Source organism: Vombatus ursinus, unplaced genomic scaffold (genome assembly GCF_900497805.2).
Source record: "Vombatus ursinus unplaced genomic scaffold, bare-nosed wombat genome assembly UNPS02014809.1, whole genome shotgun sequence".
In the NCBI taxonomy this organism is placed as follows: domain Eukaryota; kingdom Metazoa; phylum Chordata; class Mammalia; order Diprotodontia; family Vombatidae; genus Vombatus; species Vombatus ursinus.
This window is the reverse complement of record NW_020954587.1, coordinates 12276560-12298581: the sequence shown is the minus strand read 5'-3', so window position 1 is coordinate 12298581 and position 22022 is coordinate 12276560. Positions and strand designations below refer to the sequence as shown.

General features: G+C 37.0%; 1 protein-coding gene across 3 annotated transcripts in view; it reads right to left on the bottom strand.

The window, feature by feature from the left end:
• Positions 1-3873: 3873 nt before the first annotated feature.
• Positions 3874-22022, bottom strand: part of ICOSLG (inducible T cell costimulator ligand) — a 25936-nt gene continuing 7787 nt past the window's right edge. For 2 of the 3 annotated variants that reach the window (XM_027875547.1, XM_027875546.1), the window contains 5 exons: positions 17961-18302; positions 15611-15889; positions 11797-11991; positions 8060-8095; positions 3874-6346 (listed from right to left, as the gene is read on the bottom strand). In XM_027875547.1, coding sequence (XP_027731348.1) covers positions 6336-6346; positions 8060-8095; positions 11797-11991; positions 15611-15889; positions 17961-18302 — 863 coding nt within the window. In that variant the 3' untranslated portion in view covers positions 3874-6335. The remainder of the gene's footprint in view (positions 6347-8059; positions 8096-11796; positions 11992-15610; positions 15890-17960; positions 18303-22022) is intronic. The other variant, XM_027875548.1, reaches the window with a different exon arrangement.

Below are 22022 nucleotides of genomic sequence, written 5' to 3'. Positions count from 1 at the left end.
CTGTAGTATCCAATGCAAATGAGATTGCATAGCACAGAAATGACTTCATGTTTAGTCACTGTTTTTCTTAGAGCTTTTTGAGCACTTCATTGACTAAACAGGATACAACAATGGTGTTTTGTTTTGTTTTGTTATTGTAATCCAGATTATTTTTCCCTGAGGTCTTTGGCCAGAATGACTATTCAGTCACTTTTAAATATAGCAGTCATATTCTCTTACCCCAACATCTGTCTCTGCACCATCCATATCCAATTAGTTGCCAAATCCTAACTACCTTTACATCTCTCACATCTGCTCCTGTCTCTCCACTCACAGCTGACCAACAGCCTAGTTCAAGGCCTCATTAACTCTCATCGGGAGATTTTCCCTCTCCAAACCATCTTTCATAGTTGCCAAAATAATATTTTTAATTAATGCAGAAACTTGAGTTGAGTTGAGGCCCACTAACTAGATAAAAATTTGCCATGTTCAAGAAATTCTCTGGATTCTCCAGTTTGGGACTAATAATTGTGACTATTCAATAACTACCCTTTTGTCAGACAGGAGCATAGATTTAGACTTTTTTTGTTGCTGTTCATTCATTCGTTTATTGGTTATGTCCAACTCTTCATTACCCTATTTAGGCTTCTCTTGGCCAAGATACTAGGGTGATTTGCTATTTCCTTTTCCAGCTTATTTTACAGATGAGGAAACTGAAACAAACAGGGTTAAATGACTTGGCCAGGGTCACACAGCTGGTCTGAGGCCAGATTTGAATTCAGGAAGATGAGACTTCCTGACTTCAGGCTTGACATTCTTTCCACTGAGCCACCTAGCTGCCCAGATTTACACCAAGAAAGGGCCTTAGAGATTATCTTCCAACAACTATAAGTTACAGATAAGGGAGAAAATTAAGCAATAATATTTCTATAAAATAAAAGAGTTGGACAAGGTGAGCTTTGAGGTTCCTTGCAGCTGTAGATGTGTGATCCTAAGGCACTCTGAAACCCCTCTGCTTAACATTTGTTGAACTCCCTTTTGAGGAGGAAGAAAAACTTCTTTTTCCCTCCCCACCCACCTAACCCTTTATGGCTGCTACTGTTGAACCCAGGGAATCTCCATGAGTTAAGGAATCATTAAAAGGCAGGTAATAAGGTATTAGAACCCAACTGAAGCTTTCTGCTATATAATCTATAAAATGAGGGTGATGGACAAGATTCTCAGTCTGATTCCATCTCTAAATCTGTGATACTATACAAGGTATCCCAAAATGTTTAATGCAGTTTTTAGCTATTAACGTGTAAGACTTTTGGAACATCTTATATAATAAAATTTCAAAGAACATTAAAAAAAGGTGAGCTTTGAGAAGAAAGTACTTTATGTTGGAAATAATTCTTAAAATGACAAAGCCTATTCATAGAGATTTTGAGGCATAGGTTATGTTAAAATATAGAATTTTTGCATTAACTATCTCTGAAAAAGTCTGATATAAACTAAGATATAGAAAGCTGACATTGGGAAAGGACATTCTTGAACTTAGTCTTAAAGGGAGCTAAACTTAAAGGGTATTCCAAGTAAGAAAGATGAGAAAGGAGAGCATTCCAGACATGAGAGACAGCAAAGACATGGAGGCAGAAGATGAAATCTAGGTAAGAGTTTGGTCACTTTGGCTGAATTGTAGTGTATGGCCACATAGTACTGAAGCCTCCAAGTGGAAATGTGAGTGCAATGTAGATTGAATTAATGATGACAATCATATAGACATAGAAGGAACCTGGGGAATCATTTAGTAAAATGTTCCTATTTTGTAGAGGACACGGACACTAGGTTACATGCCCAAGGTCCTGATTGTTTTCCCTTTTTAGCCTTCCTTTCTTGGCTGACCCTAAAATCTCTCATTTGAGGGAAGGGACTGGTTTTTCCTCTTTTTGCATCCTGAGAACTTAGCACAGCACTTGACACATATTAAGTATTTAATAAATGTTTGTTTTAAATAAATAATAAATAATTCTTCATGCTTCATGAGTATTATCCTGAATAATAAGTTTCATCTGATGCTGTCTCTGGCGGCAATATGGAAAAAAAGAAGTCACCACCTTCCGCATTATAAGCTATCACACATTTGAAGAATGCTCTTAAGTCACCCTTTAGCATTCTCTTTCCAAGGTTCACCTATCAAGGAAACCTGGTATAAGGTCTGCCAACCACCATTCCTTTGAGAGTAGTTGAGATCCCTAGCACTAACTGTATTTTTCTTGAGGTCTCAGTTTGGCAAGTGGTTCAGTAGCTATTTGTCTTCAGTATTTGGCCTTCCTCTTCAAATGGGAAAGTACTAACACAATGACCAAGTTACTTATTATGTGAAATGGAAATATATACATATAATTCTATATAATGTAAGCACTTTCTCTTTTCCAGTCAATTAGAGCATAGGCAATAAACATGTACCTCCCCCCAAGACAGGACACATTTTGAAGATAAAATTTCAAAATTTTATAATTCTAGACAAGTTATCTAAGATGAAGCAGTTTATATTGTGAATTTTTGAAACATTCATTCCCCAAATGGGATAAATACAAACAGATGGGACCAAGATCCCCTTCCAACTTCCCTCCCCCACTCCTGCAATGGTATAAAGACAAATATTTAAAACATCTAAACATTTCATGCTAGAAAAAGAACAGAGACCAAATGTACAAATTTCAGAAAACTCTAATAACCTTCTACAGAAGGCAGAATGCAAGTCTGACACAGACCAAGAGTACTTCACGGTGTCAGTCGCCATCCTTTCCAGCACCTTACAATGGGGGGCATGGTTTTTTTGAGCCTGTGGAAGACACTAATACGAGTATAGCTGGTTGATGCGTCTCCCCATTTCCCTTTCTTTTTCTTTTTAATTTTTTCCTGCTTAATAGTATTTTATTTTTTTCTAATTACATGTAAAGATAGTTTTCAACATTCACTTTTATAAGATTTTGAGTTCCAGATTTTTCTCTTTGTGGCTCCCCCCACCCCAAGATGGCAAGCAATCTGAGATAGGTTATACATATTACAATCATATTAAGCATATTTCCACATTAGTCACGTTGGGAAAGAAGAATCAGTCTCTACTTTTCAATAGGGCTGACAATTACTTTAGACCTGGCACTCCACAATACTGAAAGACCACTCACTGACTCAATCTCAGTCCTTGGAGTTATGAATTCTAAATGGACAAATATAAAGGGCCCACTAGAATGCATCTTTTTCATGCTGCTTCACAATTCCAGTGAATGGGCATAGAAAGCGGTTGAGAAGGGGCATGGTATTCTGTAAGAAAAAAACAGCAACTTGTGGAATCTGCTGACAGCATATTTGGAAAAGTTTGACTCAGATACTACTTACTGGTTGATTCAGAGTTGTAAAAGTGAAAATTAGGGTTCATTAAACACTGTTTACTCTCCCTTTCTGAGGTGAGAAAGCAAAGGAAACCTTTGATAGTACTGAAAGAAGCAACTCATGCAGCCACTTGTGGACTTCAATTGTTCTTGTCTTGCCTACAAGTTTGTTTTTTTAAACTCCAGCTTATTCAGTCTACGTGAGACAACCACCTGTTTCCTCCTACATGTTGTCGTGTGCCAGTATTCTAAAGCAACAGGAAGCCTCTTCCTTCCAAGAACCATCCGAGAGTGTGAAGTCTCTAACACTCTAAGATGTTGTAGTGTCTTTCCCAATCCCTTTGTTGGATTCAAACTTGTTCTCTCCCTAATAAGCACAAAATTTCAGAGGATTCTGAGATCTAGAGCTGGGAGTGACTTTAGAAGTCATCCGGTCCAATCCTCTTATTTTACAGATGGGGAAACTGAAGCCCAAAGAGGGGAATTGACTCACATAAGATCACATGACAGAGAAAGGTTTTGAAATCAAGTCCCGGTATTTATTCTTTCTATTCTACTATGATGCCTAAATTTGCAGTTTCAAGTCTGATTTTCAGTGAGTGCCATACCCAGAATTTTGAATTTGCCAAATGATACCTCATCCTTTAAGAATTGAACTATGGGAGGGTTTTTTTTTTCTCTTAAAAGAAAATACACACTTCTCCAAACCCTCCGCATTTAAACTGTGCATTTCCCCAACATCATTTGTTTCAAAGTTGTGTCAATATCATGTCTGCTAAAAGATGGAAAAAATCCTGGAAGAATAATTTCCTCTTTCCACGAGTGTCAGATTTGTACATTTTGGTTCTAACTATTGACATTCTCTTTCTGACCCCCAAGAGTGGGTCTCAGAATAGCATCTTGTATCAATTCTCAAACATACAGTGTGACATAAAACATGCAACAAAAAAAGCTCAGAGAAAATATCCTAATCTCAGAGAATTATGGTTTTCTCATACTACCTCAGGGTTGCCAGTCTTTAGTAGTCAGCTGCCAAGGTGGTGACCTACATCCTCCTAGTGTTGTATTGGCCTACAGTAATCAAAGGGTCACAGGAGGACAAAACCTTCTCCATATACATATCTCTCTCTCTATATATCTACAGATATATATCTGTAGATATATATCCTCAACATAGACTAACAATTAGGGATTCATTTAAATCAACAAAACCATCTTTTAAAGTAATAACTATCCCTGGGGAGAGTCAAGCCTGGAAATCATTCACATGTCAGTCTAAATTACTTTAATAAGATTAGTTTCTCCACTGAATTCAGTGGGTACTGAAGGAAAGGGATTTTTAGATTAGAGAATAGATAATTCTGGAATATGGCTCATTATAGTGAAAGTTAGACCGGGGTGGGATGCTCACTGGGACATTTCATATTGCTTAAAGTGACATTGGACATGAGGCAGGTGGGAGGAGGGGGATAGAGGGACATAGGTAAATATGAGAGAAACTTGGTCCCCTTTGCAATTTTTCGAAGACTGAGAAACTCCTTCTCAGCCGCCAAAATTGTTCATATTTTACAAAGAAATTTTGGATGCCTTCTTAAAAAGGTTCTGGAAAAAGGTCATGGAAAAGATGAACTTTCCAATTTCTCTTAAAAGAAGGAACAAAATGAACTTTTACTTTTTAATCCTAAAACAAAACCAATTTCCCATGGATGGCCCTCTTTTTTTCTGTCTTGTTTGTCTGTTTTTTCTTTGCCTCAGGAAGCTGAGTTCTTTAGGATTATAGTGCCAAATGACTTTATTGAAGTTGGCTGTTGGAGAATGAAAACAAAACAAAAAAAACCTTCCTATGTTCCTTTTTGTCCCATTTTTGGGGAAGAGTACTGGAAGTATGGGGGCTATTCACAGACTCAATTCCACTATTGTTTAGCCCTACTGACCCAGCTTAGATCTGCTCCATTTCCATCCTGTGTCTACTCTCCCCTTGTTAGGTAGCCTGGTGGCCCCTTGCTCTTGGGGCTCACCATATTGCTGGCAGACTTGGTGTAGACCCCAATTAACTTAGCTTACTATAGCTCAGAACTCCCTAGTAAAGGAGATGGGTCCACCAGCCTTAGCCTTTCTGGCAGCAGGGATTAGAGCCATTCACCATATTTTATACATTATTGCAACTTCAAAGAGTGTGGCATAGAGCATGAGTATTGCTAAGGGAATAGAAGATAAGAAATCACTTCCTAGTAGGGTAGCTGTCTCCCAAGGCCACACAGTATATACTCCTGTCTTATACAGTCCTCAAAAGTGTACAGTGCAATCACATTCTTTTAAAACTACACATCCTTGCCATGTATGTCACTTTTTTCCCATTTCAGAAACTCCATACTAAAATGCCTTTAATTCCAAGTTTTGCATAGTTTGGTTATTCTTGGAGCTGAAGTAGATGCAGTATGGGCTTCCAATGGGAAGATAGGCATTTATAGAATGGAGGGATGAATGGAAAGAATAAAAAAAAGACTGAAGACTAGCTTTTGCTCTTCAGTCAGCACTGCCTCCCCTTTCTACCATGCATGGTCAATAGTTAATGGTTAGAAAGGGGAAGAGCCTTCTTGGATACTTCTACTGTAGAATGTTGTTGACCCTCCAAAAAATATTCTTGAATTAGCTGCATTCTCCTTCTAACTGGGATCAGTGCAGACAGTACTTTTCAAAAGTAACCACCATGACATTCCAGTAGTACAATAATACTCCAGTTCCTCAAAGGTACAATCCCAATGTTTTGAGTTTCAGATGGCTATTCTTAATCTTCTTTGAGAGGTGAGTAGAAAGGTCGAAGGCAATCACTTCCCCTTCTTTCCATTTCAAAGAGAGTAAGTCATTTCACCCCTGTAGCAGAAGAAGTTTTGGTCAAGCATTGCTGAATCAAAATTGCCTTTGTCATGTGGTAGTTTACAGTCAGGTGTCTGGTTTTCTGTGCAGATGGCTTCCCCTTCAAATGTATTCTTGATCAGAAAAGGAAAGGGAGAAAGGTGAAATACATATAGATTCCCATTTAGTATTTATGTAGCATTTTATCCATGTTATTTCATTTGAGCCCCACAATAGTCATGAGAAGTAGAGGTTGTTATTAACTACATTTTACGTGAGGATATGAATGAATCATCCTGAATCACACATGTAATCAGGTGTGTGAGGTAGGATTTAGATAATCTTCCTCTAAATAAATCTAGCATTATGCATTGTACCATGTAAGGCTTCTGTATCTGCCTTTAGAAGGAAAAGGAATTGACCATTATGGATTATGCCATTACATATGAAAACCCTCTGTCTACTCACAAGCAAATCCCAAATGAAGGTATTTTGAAAACAAAGTGCATATTACAGAGGTAGCAAAACATTTGATCCTTTAAAAATCATAATTATGGGGTCACTTGCCCTTTGGGATTTGAATTTCATCCTGTATCTCCAACTTTCCCATAGAACTTTGTGGATGTTTTTTAATTAGAAATGAATTTTCTCACTTAAATACTTAACACTGAAATAAAAACAATTAGGGTCTAGGCTAGCACACGTTAAAAACCTATACAACCACAAACATGCCTTAAATATTGTAATCAGTATTATTTAAATTACATTAAATTACTATTTTTTACATTTTATTTATAGGAAAGTGGATTCTGGGTCACAACCTAGGAAGTAACTCTCCTTGCCTGAGCCTGACTCCTCAGGCTCTCGTGGTTGCAGAGGTGAGGGAGGTTACAAGGTCCTGGTAACTGCATTGACAATTCAGTTACCTGGCTGAAGGGCATAGAATAAGGTGAGGACATAGTATCAGGCCATTCCTTGGCCTGATCAGTAACTTGCTTACTCTCTTCTGTGTAAGAGAAAGTACCTTTCTATAACTACATCAGAGAAGGTATTTGTAATAATTCACATTTACATGCTCCTTTAAAGGTTTTGCTGTAAAGTATGTAAAAATTCCCCAGCTCAATCATTTCTCCAGTATTCTGGAGAATGAAAGGACAATTGTCTGCCTCACTTCTTAAAACACTCTGGATTGAGAGTCCTCCCCCTCCAAGTCTATTTCTTTGTTCTAAATTATTTTTAAATCAGGCATCCCTACTTCACAGAATCTCAGTAATCTCTTTTCAGGAAGGAAGGTCTTTGGAGGAAACACCCAAAAGAAAGTGAAGTTTTACTTGGTGACTCCATTAGTCCCGATAGTTTCTTGTGCTATGAACAAGGGTAGGACTGATACAGGATTCCTTTGGGGAAAAAAAAAGAATTTCAAATCAAGTCCATAGTGCTTAAAATAATTTCTCTTCAAGTCTTTATCGATAATTAGACTTCATTTAATTGTAAATTAAGTTCATTTTCAACTTGAAGGTTTTCACATTTCGGTAAAGGAATTTATCCATCAAAAAGGGCAGTCTCTCTACAGCAGTCAAGTACTGGTATTGATTGCCTAGGGCATACTATTCATTGAACAACTATTTATTTCTTTTTCTTAAAGCTCAAAGCTTAAAGGTGCCCATATCTTTTAAATTGCAAAAGGAGGACTAGAAGAATGACTTTTCTGACCCAGGATTCTTGATAAGCCAAAGACTGCAGTCATTTTCCAAGCTGAAAAAGGCCTGTTGTGAGGGTTTAAAATTAATATACAAATAACTTTTCTAAGTGACACTAGTTTCTATTTAGTTTCTTCTTCTCCTTACCGGTAGTTTCTGCCATCTGTCTGTTTCCCTGGGGACCTATTAAAACAGAAATTCTATTTAGAAATATCATAAGAATAGACAAAGACACATAGAAAACTTCCTTCTTCCTTTACAGCTAGCACTCTTTTTATATGTCAATGTCATGTTGGGGATTTGGGATAACTTTCCTCTCATTTGCATTTCTCTCCAACCATTGCGAAGAATGGAAGGACCACTGGCTAAATGAGTTAAAAATTCAAATAAGTTCTTTTGTCAACAATGATTGCTACTTCATTCTTTAAATTTTTTTTATATTTTTCCAATTACATGTAAAAACAATTTTGAACATTCATCTAAAAAGTTTTTTGAGTTCCAAATTCTCTACTCCCCTTTTACCCTCGCCCTTGAGAAGGCAAGCAATTTGATGTAGATTATACACATGTGTAGTCATGCAAAACACATTTCCATATTAGCTACATTGCAAAAGAAAACACAGACTGATGGGGTTGGGATCTGGGCCCCAGAAAAGAAACACCCTGGACTTTCCCACAAGGCCAAATCTCTGGCGTTCGCCTGAGGCAATAATCCTCCCAGCCATTGTCTTACCTCCCTATGGCCCCAGGCCACTTCCCACCCTTGGTATTTCTATTACCTCAAGGACTACTTAGCCACTCCTAGATCTCTCCCAGTCTTTCTGCATATAAGGTCCATCTTGTCTCCCTTAAGATGCTCAGATTGTTAAAATCTAGCCAATAGCTTACCAATGTTCAGACTCCTTAAGAGTCTGCTCAATATGATGGATGTTCTAATAAACCTAGTCTTTAGCTGAAAGAAGACTTGGGTCGAAATCTTTCGGGCAGGACCTGCGTGTTATAATTCTGGGGTCCCAGCACCCCTAAACTTCTAAACTGCATCACAGAACCCCCCCCCTTAAAAAAAACCCAAGAAAAAGTGAAAAGAGTTAGCTTTGATCTGCACTCAGACTCCATCAGTTCTTTCTTTGGAGGTGGATTTGATATTTCATTCTTAACATGAAAAACGAATCACTAATTTTAAGGGAATAGGTATTTTAAAAATTCTAAGCTTTTAATTATGAATAATTCTACATATAAATGGAATGTGTATATATAACATACTGTTAACTATTATCAACTACTATTATGGCAGAGACTATAGTATTTGAAAATCATTGTTGGAATACTTAGAATTCATAAGAGAAGAAGAAAGCTCCTGGGTGGATATGAACTGAAGGTAAAAATAAACTTTTAGTCTTTAGGGAAAGCAACATTGTCTTTTACCCCAAAGTCACAAGAATACATTTAAGTACTGTCCTTCATTCTCCGTAGAGTCTCTGAAGCCTTTAAAAAGAGCCAGTCCTGGGCCTTAGGTTTAGCTGAATTGGCAATGCCAACTGTCTTCCACTTGGAGCCAATTCTAGGGACCTTACCTTGGTCCCCATGACTTTTAGGTTTGAAGTTGAATGAGTCTTCACACCACCTCTATGAAGACTTCTCAGGGTGGTGATGAAAAGACTGTCTCAAAACTAGAGATAGGCTCTGAGAGAACTAGGTAAGTTTAAATTACCTAAACCAATAGGAATTCAGCCCTAAACCCCTCCTGATTGCCATACCACTGTCACATCAGCATTAGGTTTACTAAATAAGGATATGTATGTTTGGATTGGCTATACCCTGTTTCCTTGTTCTTTGTCTTTGGGAATGGGAAAGATTTTCGCCCTAGAATGTAAGCCTGCCTCTCAGCCAATGGGAGTAAGGGATAGTGGTGGGTGGAGGTTTGTTTGCGTTAGGGTATATAATCTTGTTTTGTGCTCTGTGCCTGGCCTCTCTCCTGCTGGTAGTGTACTGGAGAAGATGTCCCTTCTCGCGAGATTGTAATAAAGAGTAACTTGCTTCCACCTTGAGAAGTCTGAGTTTCCTTGTGTTAGGGTCGCTGCCCCACACAAAGTCTTTCTAGACATCTGATTACTGAAATTCAATGCAAATGAGTCCTGGACCTTCTTGGCCCTCAGCTAGCTTTTCCCACCTTGGTTTCAGATTTGCATCCTTATTACCTGCCCCCTTATTCAGGTGTTACCACCATACATTGATGATTGTGATGGGTATGCACCCAGGCTGAGACCTTTGTCCCAATTTGGGACCCATTTGTCTACTGGCCCTAGAAAATCCTTAGACTATCTTTGAATTCTCTGGCTTTCCCCTTAGGCCCTAATTGCATCAATTGGCCTTTCTTTGTGGCTACACCCAATCTCCTAATTCTGTTACCCTTGACCTAGCCTAGCCCTCCATTGTCTTACCTCCCTAAGGCCCCAGGCCACTTCCCACCCTTAATCCTCTGTAGGCTCCATTCTCCTTGGGCTAGTGGTCCAGGTCCCTGGAATTCTATTACCTATAGACTCATGGCCACTCCTAGATCCCTCCCATAGTCTTTCTGTATATAAATTCCATCTTGTCTCCATTAAGGTGCTTAGATTCTTAAAATCTAGCTAATAGGTCGCTAATGTTCAGACTCCTTAAGAGTCTGCCCAATATGGTGGATGTTCTAATAAACCTTGTCTTTGGCTGAAAGAAGGCTTGGGTCAAATTCTTTTGGGCAGGACCTACTTATTGTGATTTTGGGGTCCCAGCACCCCTAAACCTCAATAGTTGGTCCAAGTTCCTTTCTTCTTTCCTTTCTACCATTGTCTCCACACATAGTAGGCCACAGGAGAAAAAAAAAAATACTAGGGGTTATTTACAAGGAATCAAAGCCATTGCAAGACTAAGTAAAATATACGAATTTAGAAATAATATGAGGGTAAGGTATTTGGAGGTTCATGTAAGAGAAATAGTTTTAGTTCTCGACTGAATGGCATTTGTTTTTCAACCTAAACCTTAACTAAAATTCCACAAAGGCCTTGTCGGCTCTATCCTGATTCTTTCCAGGTGTGTCTAATATATAATCACTTGGTTTTTAATATCTTCTCCCTTTCCCCCAGGACAAATAATGAAGTATAAATAGTAAGCATGAGTGTTACTGTCACCTCAAAAAAAAAACAACCCCAAAATAATTAGCCCTATTCACTCCCAAAATCCACAAAAGATCCCTTTCCTTAAAATTAGGCAGGGTAGAATTCATACCTCTTTCCCCAGAGGTCAAATAGAGCTTGCATTTTCTTAAAACTTTTGTTTCTTGGCTTTTTTTTTTTTAATGTTAGTTGCTATTGACCATTGTAACTTAAGGAGTATAACTGACTTCTTCCAGCAGTATATGCTAACTAAAGCTGGACTTCCTTAATCAGGACAAAATTTCATGGAAATCTATATTCTTTGTTGTTACAAATAAAGATTCCCAAGTTTCTTTTGTATGATACTCCTTTAATTATTAACCTGCTTGAGAAGGTTTAGATATGTGACTGTGTTCAATCAGTAGAGAAGAATCTGTTCTGATTTCTAAATTTATATTACTTTTCAACTCTATCTAGAAATTACAGTTCTGAATGTTGATTTCTATGATACTGAGCTATGGTACCTGATTTTGATTGAGATGCTTTGTTGGAATAAAGTAAGATGTTTAGATTGCAAACAATCTTAAAAACAAAACACATCTACATTATCTGTATTGGCAAACTGTTGTTTTACATGAATATGAAATTCAGTTTTATTTTTAAAAAATAAAAAGAGTATTTTATAACCCGTTTGATCCTTGTGAAAAAAAAAAACTTAAAGCATTAAAAAGAATAGTTTTTTTTTAAAAATCACCTGTGTAATCTCCATAGCGATGTTTCTTTTTATATAGCTTTCTACTCAAAATCACAACCATCAGGAGAATCACAAGTAAAATTCCAAAGATAGTAAAGAAGACAGTATTTGATGTTTTCTCAGGTGGTTTAAGCTGATTTGGGGGAGTAGTGATTGTTTGACGATTGAAACTTCCGCCTGGAGAAAGGAGAAAGCCTGAGATTTAAAAGTGAAGAGGGAAATGTTTATTAGTCATCTTTAAGATGGACATATCAGACAGTAATATTGAAAAGAATTTCACTACCATCATTAACCTTTCCTTTTGAAAATTATGAACATTTTAAAGCTTGCTTTACTCTAAGAAAACCAACTTTCTGCATTTCATTGCTTTCTTCATTTAAGCCTTTTCACTATTTCAAAATTTTCCTATTATTGTTCACAATTTGAGAGGGGATATTTTAGTCTAGAGGGCACAAAACATTAAGCTCTAAGATGCACATCCTTTTGAAAAAAAAAAAACAAAAAAACAAAAAAGTTGCATACTACAGGAAAAGAGGAACACTGAAAACAAGGTTGACATTCATTTACATATGTACAGGGGTCCCTCACCTAACATATCAGGTAATTTCCCGAAAATAGAGCTGTAGGTGAAACAATGTTGTATGGCAGTTAATTTCACAGCTACAAAGTTACAAATGGAGGATGTTCTTGGATAGCCATAGATTTAGACTAAAGCTCAAAATCTCCCTAGCCTCAAGGAACTTACATTCTATTTGTGGGAAATGAAATGAACATAGCTAAGTAAATTAAAAATACATATGAAACAATGGAGGCATGGATACCAATTTGTAGGCTTCTGAAGTAGTTTAAGAATATTGAACTTGTGATTATTAGTTATCTTTTTAAGATGGACATATCAGATGGTAATATTTAAAAGAATTTCACTACCATTATTAACCTTTCCTTTTGAAAATTATAAACATTTGAAATGATCGTTGATGAGATCATTGAAAGATAGTATAAAGAGAAAAAGAAAGAGGGTCCAGGGTCTAGCCTTCAGGTACACCCACAGTTAGAAGATAGAACATGGGTGAGGTTCAAGCAAAGGATATTGAAGAGAAACCAGACAATTAGGAGAACTGGGAGAGTGTAGTATCTAGTAGGAGAAGATGGCCAACACCATCAAATGAAGCAGAGAGGTCAAGAAGGATGAAAACTGAGAAAGGGCCTTTGAATTTGGCAAATTAGGTAATTGGTAATTTAAGAAGAGCCATTTCAGTTGTGTGATGAAATCAGAAGCAAGATTGTAAGGGGTAGAGAAGTGAGAGATGATATGGAAGCAAGTAGTACAGGAAGCTTTTTTAGGAGTCTGTTTATGAAAGGAAAGTGAGATAAAGGATGATAAAGTGAGGGGATGATAAGGTCAAGTGAAGTTTTTTGTTTTTGTTTTGTTTTTAAGTATGGGAGAAGTTTGTAGATAGCAAGGAAGGAGCCAAAAGAAGGAAGGGATTGAAAATTAGAAAGTAAAGAGGGATTATTGAAAAGGCAATCTAATTCAGGTAATGGATTGACTTAAGGGGTAAAGTGTAGGTGAAGGCTTCACCAGAAACACAACAAAGGAAGATAAGGGAAGATTTTAGGGGGTTTTGAGACTTAGAATAGAGAGAAGAGTAAGCTTACAGCAAATTTTCCTCTACTTTCTTAGTCAAATAAAAGACAAGGCTCTCTGTTAAGAGGGAGGTAACATGGGACGCTTGAAGAAATAACAAAAGTTTTGGAACTGTAGCTTGGGGACAGTTTGATTCCCCCAATTGGGGAGTTAGTTGGGCAGAAGCAAAAGTATTGCTTTGCTCCAGTGAGGGCCCAGTTGAAATTAGATAACAAACTTGTGGTAGACCCACTCAGAACAGTTGTGTGACTTCCTCCAGAAACATTCTATAGTATGTAAGGGCAAAGAAGGCAGATTGTGGTTTGTTTAATCTGCATAATTATAATCTGTCATTTAAGATTTACTTTGCGTTCTGAAAGAAAATTTTCTCCACCCCCAATGTAGCTTCCAAAGCCAGCTTGAAAATAAACCATATATCCTGGAACACTTGTTAGATTGCTTTGAAAAATTTGAGCTTGTAGGTGCTGAGAATAGTGGAAACAGCACGCTCTTCGAAACAGTTTCTCCTTAGGTATTGACTGTTCAGTAGGTCAAATGTAATCTGGCAGAGAGTGCTTTGGTAAATCACACCACTATACTGGTACTATATATATAGTCAGAGAAGCTTAGCTTTGGGTGGGACCCCAGAAGCATCTAGTCCAAATTCAACTTAAGCAAGAACCCTTTCTATAACATTCCTGATGACTATTCATCCATACATATTACCATATGGTACACTTTAAAAAAGCACTGGATTTTGAGTCAGAAGAACTAGATTCAAATCCTGCCTTATTCATTTACTACCTACATGATCTTGTACAGGTTACTTAACCTCTTTGTATCTATTTCCTCCTCTATAAAATGAGGAGTTTGGACTAGATGGTCCTTCTAGCTCTAAGTATAAGATCTTCTTTATAAAGATTGTACTATTGCTTTGCAGGGTAGCTAGGTGGCACAGCTGATAGAGTGCCTAGCTGGAGACAGGAAGACCTGAGTTTACATCTAGTCTCAGACCACTTACTAGTTTGTGAACCTGGACAAATCACTTATGCCTGTTTGCCTCAGTTTCCTCATCTGAGAAAGAGCACGAGAAGGAAATGGCAAACCATTCTAGTATCTTTGCCAAGAAAACCCCAAATAGGGTCCCAAAGAGTCAGACACAACTGAAATGACTGAACAACAACTATTGCTTTAGGACAAGGATTTAGATTCACATCTGGATGGCATAATATCAATGGAATTTTTTTGTTGTTATTTTCACATGATATTCAATGAACAATTTAAATCAAGTGGATGGAAACATTTTATGAATCACTGATCCAACCCATCAGCATTTTCATAAACATAATTTTGGCCCATCAGTAAATATGAGGTTTTTTATGTAAGGTCAAGGATTGTATCTGATTTGTATGTAGTTTCCCAAGCCTAGTTCAGGACTTTGCTCGTAAAAGGCACTTAATAAGTGCTGAATCAAACCAACTGAAGTAAACTGAATTCTCTGGAGCCTGTGACTTTTCAACTCTAAATCTATTATACTATGATATGACAGTTCTGGAATTGTAGGCTGAGTGGCTGTAGAACTTCTTTTTGGAAATCATAGAATCACACTCTCACAGTCTGAAGGAGCCTTAGGATTCATGGAGTCCAACCCAGACTTGAACAAGAATTCCCCCTCTAATATCACGAATAAGTAGTCATTCAGCCTCTATTTAGAGTCAGTGAGGTATCTCAGTGAATGGAGTGCTGGGTCTGGAATCAGAAAGATCAGGGCACTCAGACATTTACTAGCTGTGTGACCCTGGGCAAGTCACATAACCTCTGTCTGCCTCAGCATCCTCAAATGTAAATAAGGATCACAATAGTGCCTACCTCATAGAGTTGTTATGAGGATCAAATAAGGTAATATTTGTAAAAGTGCTTAGAGCAGCGCGTGGCACGTGGCAGGTGTAAGTGCTTAATAGATACGTATTCTTCACTCACCTCCCCTCCCTTACTTGAAGACTGCCAGTGAGGGGAAACCACTACTTATGGATGGCAAGGTTTTCTTTGTTCCAAAATCATTTTTCCTTTGTTCCAAGAGTTCACTCAGCCTACACTCAAATACTCTTCCTCTATTAGTTTTGGGCTATAGTTTGGTTAATGAAAAACAAATGCACACTTTTCCCATTTGGCCAATGAATAACTTACTTGACTGAACTGTTAGGTTTTGCTGTAGGTTCACGTTTTCTATACAGCATTCAATACTGATATTAGGAGTCCATGTAATCTTCAGCACACTGGAGACGCTGAATAAGCCTTTCTCATTGGTGGTGAAGGTATCATTTTGTAGGCTTTGATTAAGCAAACTATTATCTGTTTTGTTTACCCAGTAAACCTTTGGCTTTGGAAAACCATTGTGGGAAGTGCAGGTGAAAATGACTTCTGTATTGTTGGTCTTATCATCTACTATTGGAACACTATAGTTTGCTAGAGAAGGAAAAAAAAATTTTCATATTAGGGATACGACCAAGGTTCTGAAAATTATTAGGGAGCTGTTGCAAGGAGGAAACATTTCCCAGAGTGTTGGGCTGTGGGTAACACTAAGTAGGACTAGGGGATGAGATGTCAGCACAAAAAGGCAGCTAGGTGGCAGTGGATAGAGTGCTGGGCCTGGAGTTGGGAGACTCATCTTCCTAAATTCAAATCCAGCCTCAGACGCTTAAGTGACCCTGGGCAAGTCACTTAACCCCATTTGCCTCAGTTTCTTCATCTGTAAAATAAGCTGGAGAAGGAAATGACAAACCGCTCCAGTATCTTTGCCAAGAAAATCACAAATGGGGTCAAGGAGAGTCAGATGCGACTGAAACAATTGAACAAAGAAGACAGTAACCTTTATTCAGGGTACTGGTAACCCGGAAAGAAAATCCCCAAACACCTGGCAACAGGAGACTCCACCATCCCCCAGGACCTGGTGCTTTCCCCAGGCAATAAATACTACAGAAATGTTTCTTTAATGAGGGTGTTTTTTCAGTGACCTGCTTAGCATTTACTGATTTTCCCCTCTAATATTGAAATATCTAAATATGAAGGAAAATGGTAAAGGAGAGAGAAAATCATCCTCATCTGCAAATGACATAATAGTCTACCTAGAAAATCTCAGAGACTCCGCAAAGAAACTGAAATTTTTTTAATAGCTTCAGTAAATGAGCAAGAGACAGAATAAATTGATACAAATCATCTTTGTTTCTAAATAGTACTAATAAATACTAAGGGAAAAATGCAGAGGGTTGATTTTGTGCTAAGTATTGCTTGTTAGACATCATCACAGCTTTTTATTGTATCATGGCCTGAAATGCCTTCTTTCCTCATCCCCACATACTGGCTTCCATTAGGTCCCAGCTATAATCCTGTCTTCTACAGGAATACTTTCCCAACTTCTCTTAATTCTAGTGCTTTCCCTTTCTTGATTATTTCCTATTTATCTATATATAACTTATTTTTACATATGTATTTGCTTGTTGTCACTCCTATTAAATTGTGAATTTTTGGGGGGCAGAGACTACCTTTTGCCTCTTTTCGGATCCTCGGTACCCAGCGTAGTGCCTGGCACATAGGAGGTGCTCAATAAATGTTTATTGACTGACTGACTTGATTTGATCATGGGTAAGCTATTTAATTTTCTGGGTCTCATTTTCCTCCTCTGTAAAATGAGGGGGTTAGATTACATGACTTTTGTTGTCATTTCTACCATAAAATCTATGATTATACGAATACTAATTGACTGGATGGACAAGAATAGCAAGGTTATGGTTTTTCCTGCAACACTTGATCTACTAGAGATAGCCAAGGGAAAAGAAAAATTCAAGTTGGAAAAAAATTCATAATATAATTGGGTCTATTTCCAACATTTTTTCAACCAATCTCTTTTTTTGCCAAGTTAAATGGAATCCTGGCTATTTGTAGAAATTAAGTTTTTTTTTTTTTCCTGGATGGAAAACTAGTGAAACAGTAGATAGCAGGCTTTGTTTGACATACTTTCCCAAGAGTTTCACTAAACTTTTATTCTGATATCTTATCATGGAATAGAGAAGGCCTTATACAATTCTTTAAGTATGGTCCTGGTAAAAACTCTAAGGATAGCCAAATTCAAGGGGGTGGTTCATAGACAGAAGGTTGGCTACCAGTTGATGACTTTTGGGGGGACATAATCACTCACAAAATCTACTATCTACTAAGAATTTAAATATGTTAATAATGTACTACATTATAAAGAAAAAGATATTTGATTTCATAGGGGTGTAGACTCTTTCCACCAAAAGAGACCATGACACAACTATAAGTCTGAGTTAATTGACTTGTCCACAGTTACACAGCTAATAAGTGTCAGAAGTGGAATATGAAGTCAGATCTCTCTGACTACAAGGTCAATATGCTATCCATTGGGCCCCACTGCTTTCCTACTCTTCCAATAAAATCATGAATTCTTATAGGATTAAAATAGTTTCCCACAGTATCACAATAGTTAAGAATCAAATTTCTCTATTTCCAATGTCCTTACCTGCCACACGGAGGTTTACTATAGATGAGAAAAAAAACTCAGCATTAGATTTGTTCATGACAATGCATGCAAACTCCAGTTCATCTTCTGTGGTGATATTAAACAAACGCAGAGAAAAATCGCCTTTTTCCATTTTTTCAAGTGTCAGTGATGTCCTGTTCTGATACTTTAAATGAACATATTTGGAAGTATCTTCTCCAGGAATATATGAATTTAGAAGTACGTTGTCTTTTGTTTGCCAATAAACAAGTGTTTTACTTAAATCAAAATATTTTTTTTCAGGACTAATGCAGCTTAAGTCAACATTGCCACCTACCATACCATGTACTTCTTCCATTTTAGCTGCAAAGACAAAAAGAATGTGAAATTAGTTCATGAACATTTTCTTTTAGCCTTTCAAGTTATTTATCTCCTTTGTGAATGTATTCACAAGTATGATTTTACATATAATGTCTGTGACTACAATACATTTGTACTTAATAGAAGACGACATACTTATATCCTCCCTTTCCCAGGTAACAATCACTTTAGTAATTAAATAGGGGTCATCAACTTATTGCCCAGAAGCACTGAATAATTTAATAATCTCAGAAAAAGACTTTCAAAGTTAACAGTAACACCAAGGAGAATGTTGAGTGAATGAGAAACAGAATAGTATGATACAACATAAAGTTGTCTGGTCTAATCTCTCCATCTTCCAATTTTGAAGAGCTCCAGGGAGTTGGAAATCCTTTGCTCAAGGTCATAAAGCTAACTAGTGGGAGAGGGGGAGACCTGACTTCTAGCCCAACATTATTTCCAATAGTGAAGAGAAGGATATAGACTAAAAATGTCAAGAGCTGACAAGTTTGAAGACAGGTAAAGGATTGTTGGGGTAACTAGTGGCACAGTAGATAGGGTACTGGGCTTGAAATCAAGAAGACTCATCTTCATGAGTTCAAATCCAGCTTCAGACACTAGCTGTGTGACCCTGGACAAATCACTTAACCCTGTTTGCCTCAGTTTCCTCATCTGTAACATGAGCTGGAAAAGGAAATGGCAAACCACTTCAGGATCTTTGTCAAGAAAACCCCAAATAGAGTCACAAAGAGTTGAACAAGACTGAAAAATGACTGAACAACCACCACAAAGGATTGTTGAAATATATAGGACCAGGTGAAATTTCTGTCATTGCAGAGGGTATAAATTTGTATTTTTAAATACAAATGATAGTATACCTAGTGATCACTTAGGCTCAGCTTTGTGCTTATTATGTTCCTCATTGCAAAGAACTATGGACACATGTGTTTAACCAACTACATTAACACCCTAGTGATTTCCAACCCCTTTAGGCTGACTCACTGTCGTTGTAATATTTTTGTGGTCTCCTATTAGTCAACTTTCTTTAGCATACATAAGAGCAAGCCTTGGAAGGGTCTCCCTAGAGCAAAATATGATAAACATAGTTGCATAAAACTTAAAGAATTAGAAAGATTCCAACCTCCTCTTAATGAGCAACATAAGTAATTACTGGGTAGTAATACTACCATTATAAAAACATGATCTCCACTCTCATGTGTGTGTCTTAACTTAAATTTTGTTTGTAAAATTTATTTTTAAAGTTTTGGGATATGCCTTGAGAAAACTAGAAATATCTCATAAACCAGGCCAGAGTTAGAAATCACTACATTGACTATATTTTCACATTTTGAAACTAAAAACATAGTGGCACTGAAAAGAATATATAAATAATATTTAAAAGCACAATGGAGAGGAAGGGGAGAATAAGCATTTCTTAAGTGCCTAGCATGTGTCAGGCACTGTGCTAATTGTTTCATAGATATTATCATTCGATCTAATAGCTTTCTAATGTTGTTCATTTTCATATAGAATAATAATATGCAATGTTTTTTTTTTGCTTTTGAAACAACTCATGGATTAATTAGAATATAATAATGTTCAAAATAAAATGGATTAATGTGGTCTAGGAAAGAGCCCATTTTTACAAGGTTTTCAGTTTCCTTCACTGTCTCCTGGATTTATTTTCTCACTTCTAAACTCATCAAAGAACCTATATGTTTTCTTGGTTCCTCATGTAAGGTGAAAGGCATAAAAAAAGGTATAAATTTTTCAATACCCATCACTATGAGAGTGATTCATTCTATATTTCATAGGTCTCCTCAAAGTATGGAGCAAGGACAAAATGGGAAATCCCATCCAGGTCTATTTATTTCATTTATGTGACTCCTAAGAAGGCACTCGTGATACTACATCTTTTTCTATCTTATGCTCTACAGCTCAATCACAGTGACACCATGAGGAGGGGAGAGGGTATATATTATTTTATTGATAAAGTAAAATGCCTTTTACTCCTGCGGAGTTAAGAAGTTCTGCAGGAAAATTCTACATGGAGATACATGTTGTATTGGTCTTTGGTGAGGCTAGACCACTCCCATTTTTATCTTTCTGTGCAGGCTGAGGAGGGGGTATGCCCATGTGATATAATGTCAGGGATCCTAGGAAGATGCCTTAATTCATCATATCCTCTTTTAGCTGCTATCTGAGGTTTATCAGAGTTTCTTTCCTTTAGCTCAAGACTTTGCTATGAGGGCTGTTACTTCAAGGGGGTCTAAATAATTTACTCCTTAGTGTGAAAGAAGAATATGTAAGCCAATTTTTATAGGGTAGATTTGGAAAACTCTGACTACTAGAGTGTAAGGAAGATGAGGTGGGAAGAGGGCACAGAACAAGGCCGCTAGAACCAACACTACCTATCTCTTAATTTGCATAGAGTCAGTTTATCCTAGTCTTTGAGTTAGAACTACATGGAGCTCAGTGTATGGTTTTAAAGGAAAAAAATTAACGGTGCCTTATGTGTACATTATAATGAAGTTTTTCATAGCATAGATTTGTAACAAATGTTTTAAATATTACTTAGGAAAATTACTTGACTCTGTGTACGAGAACAGAGTTCAATTGTTACTTCAGTTGCAAAACAAAATGGAAAAACATTTCAAAATTTTCATTTAGAAGTTTCCCTGTCTTCATGGTCAATTGCCCATTCTCATATACTGGATTTAATTTAAATTATTTTATTTAACCTGATAAAAAGAAATGATTAGGATAAACCAAAGGAAGCTATTAACTCAGAACACATGTGATCCTGCCCATATTCATTCAATCATTCCCTGAGCAGAAACCTGTAACTGCAATGTAGTATGACTCAATTTATGGAATTGGCATATTATGAAAAATTTCTCTGAAACTTACATTTTTCCATATTGAATCTTATTTTATCATGAATTACAAAATTAATTACATTAATTATTACAAAACTGGAGATCTGTTTCACTGGAAAACATTTTGGTCCCCAGACAGAATAAAATCATACAAGATTGCAGCAAAACGTCTATGATTACACATTTAAAACAAGTAATTATTTCCTGGGGATATAATAATTTGATGATGAGTCATGAAATGCCTAGCATCATTAATATAGGTTATGGGTTTTTTCCCACTTGCTTGGCACAGAAGTTTAAAAAGAAGTAATTGTAACAATTGTAGGTTAACTGAACCGGACCACAAAGAAACACAGCTTTTAGAATTCTCCCTTATTATCCAAGAGGAGGACAATATGCAGCTGTCTTTGACAATTAAGGGACTATTTTCTAGCATTTTGTGGAAGCTATTGGTTCTTAGAAACAAACAGATTGATTGGCCCTGGAAAGTACAGAACATATAGGCAGGGCAAAGGCAGCAATAGAAGCTATAGGTTAATGATTTCAGAATGAGTCTTCAAATGAATTAAATTGAATGGGAGGGGCATATTTACTGTATTTTCGCCTGAGGCAGAGATGGGTTTATACCTATGTAAGAATTACAAAATCTAGGAAAGCAAGAGTGGTTTTGCCTTCAGGAAATAGCTGAGCCTAGGCTGCAGTTCTGACTTTTATTTATTTATTTTTTTGTTTCAAATAGAAAGACAAAAAGGTAGACTAGAGGATATTAAATGAAATAGCTTTAGATTAAGCAACTTTTACTATTGAAAAGTGGGGAGATCTGGGTAATGATCATTTTTTACTA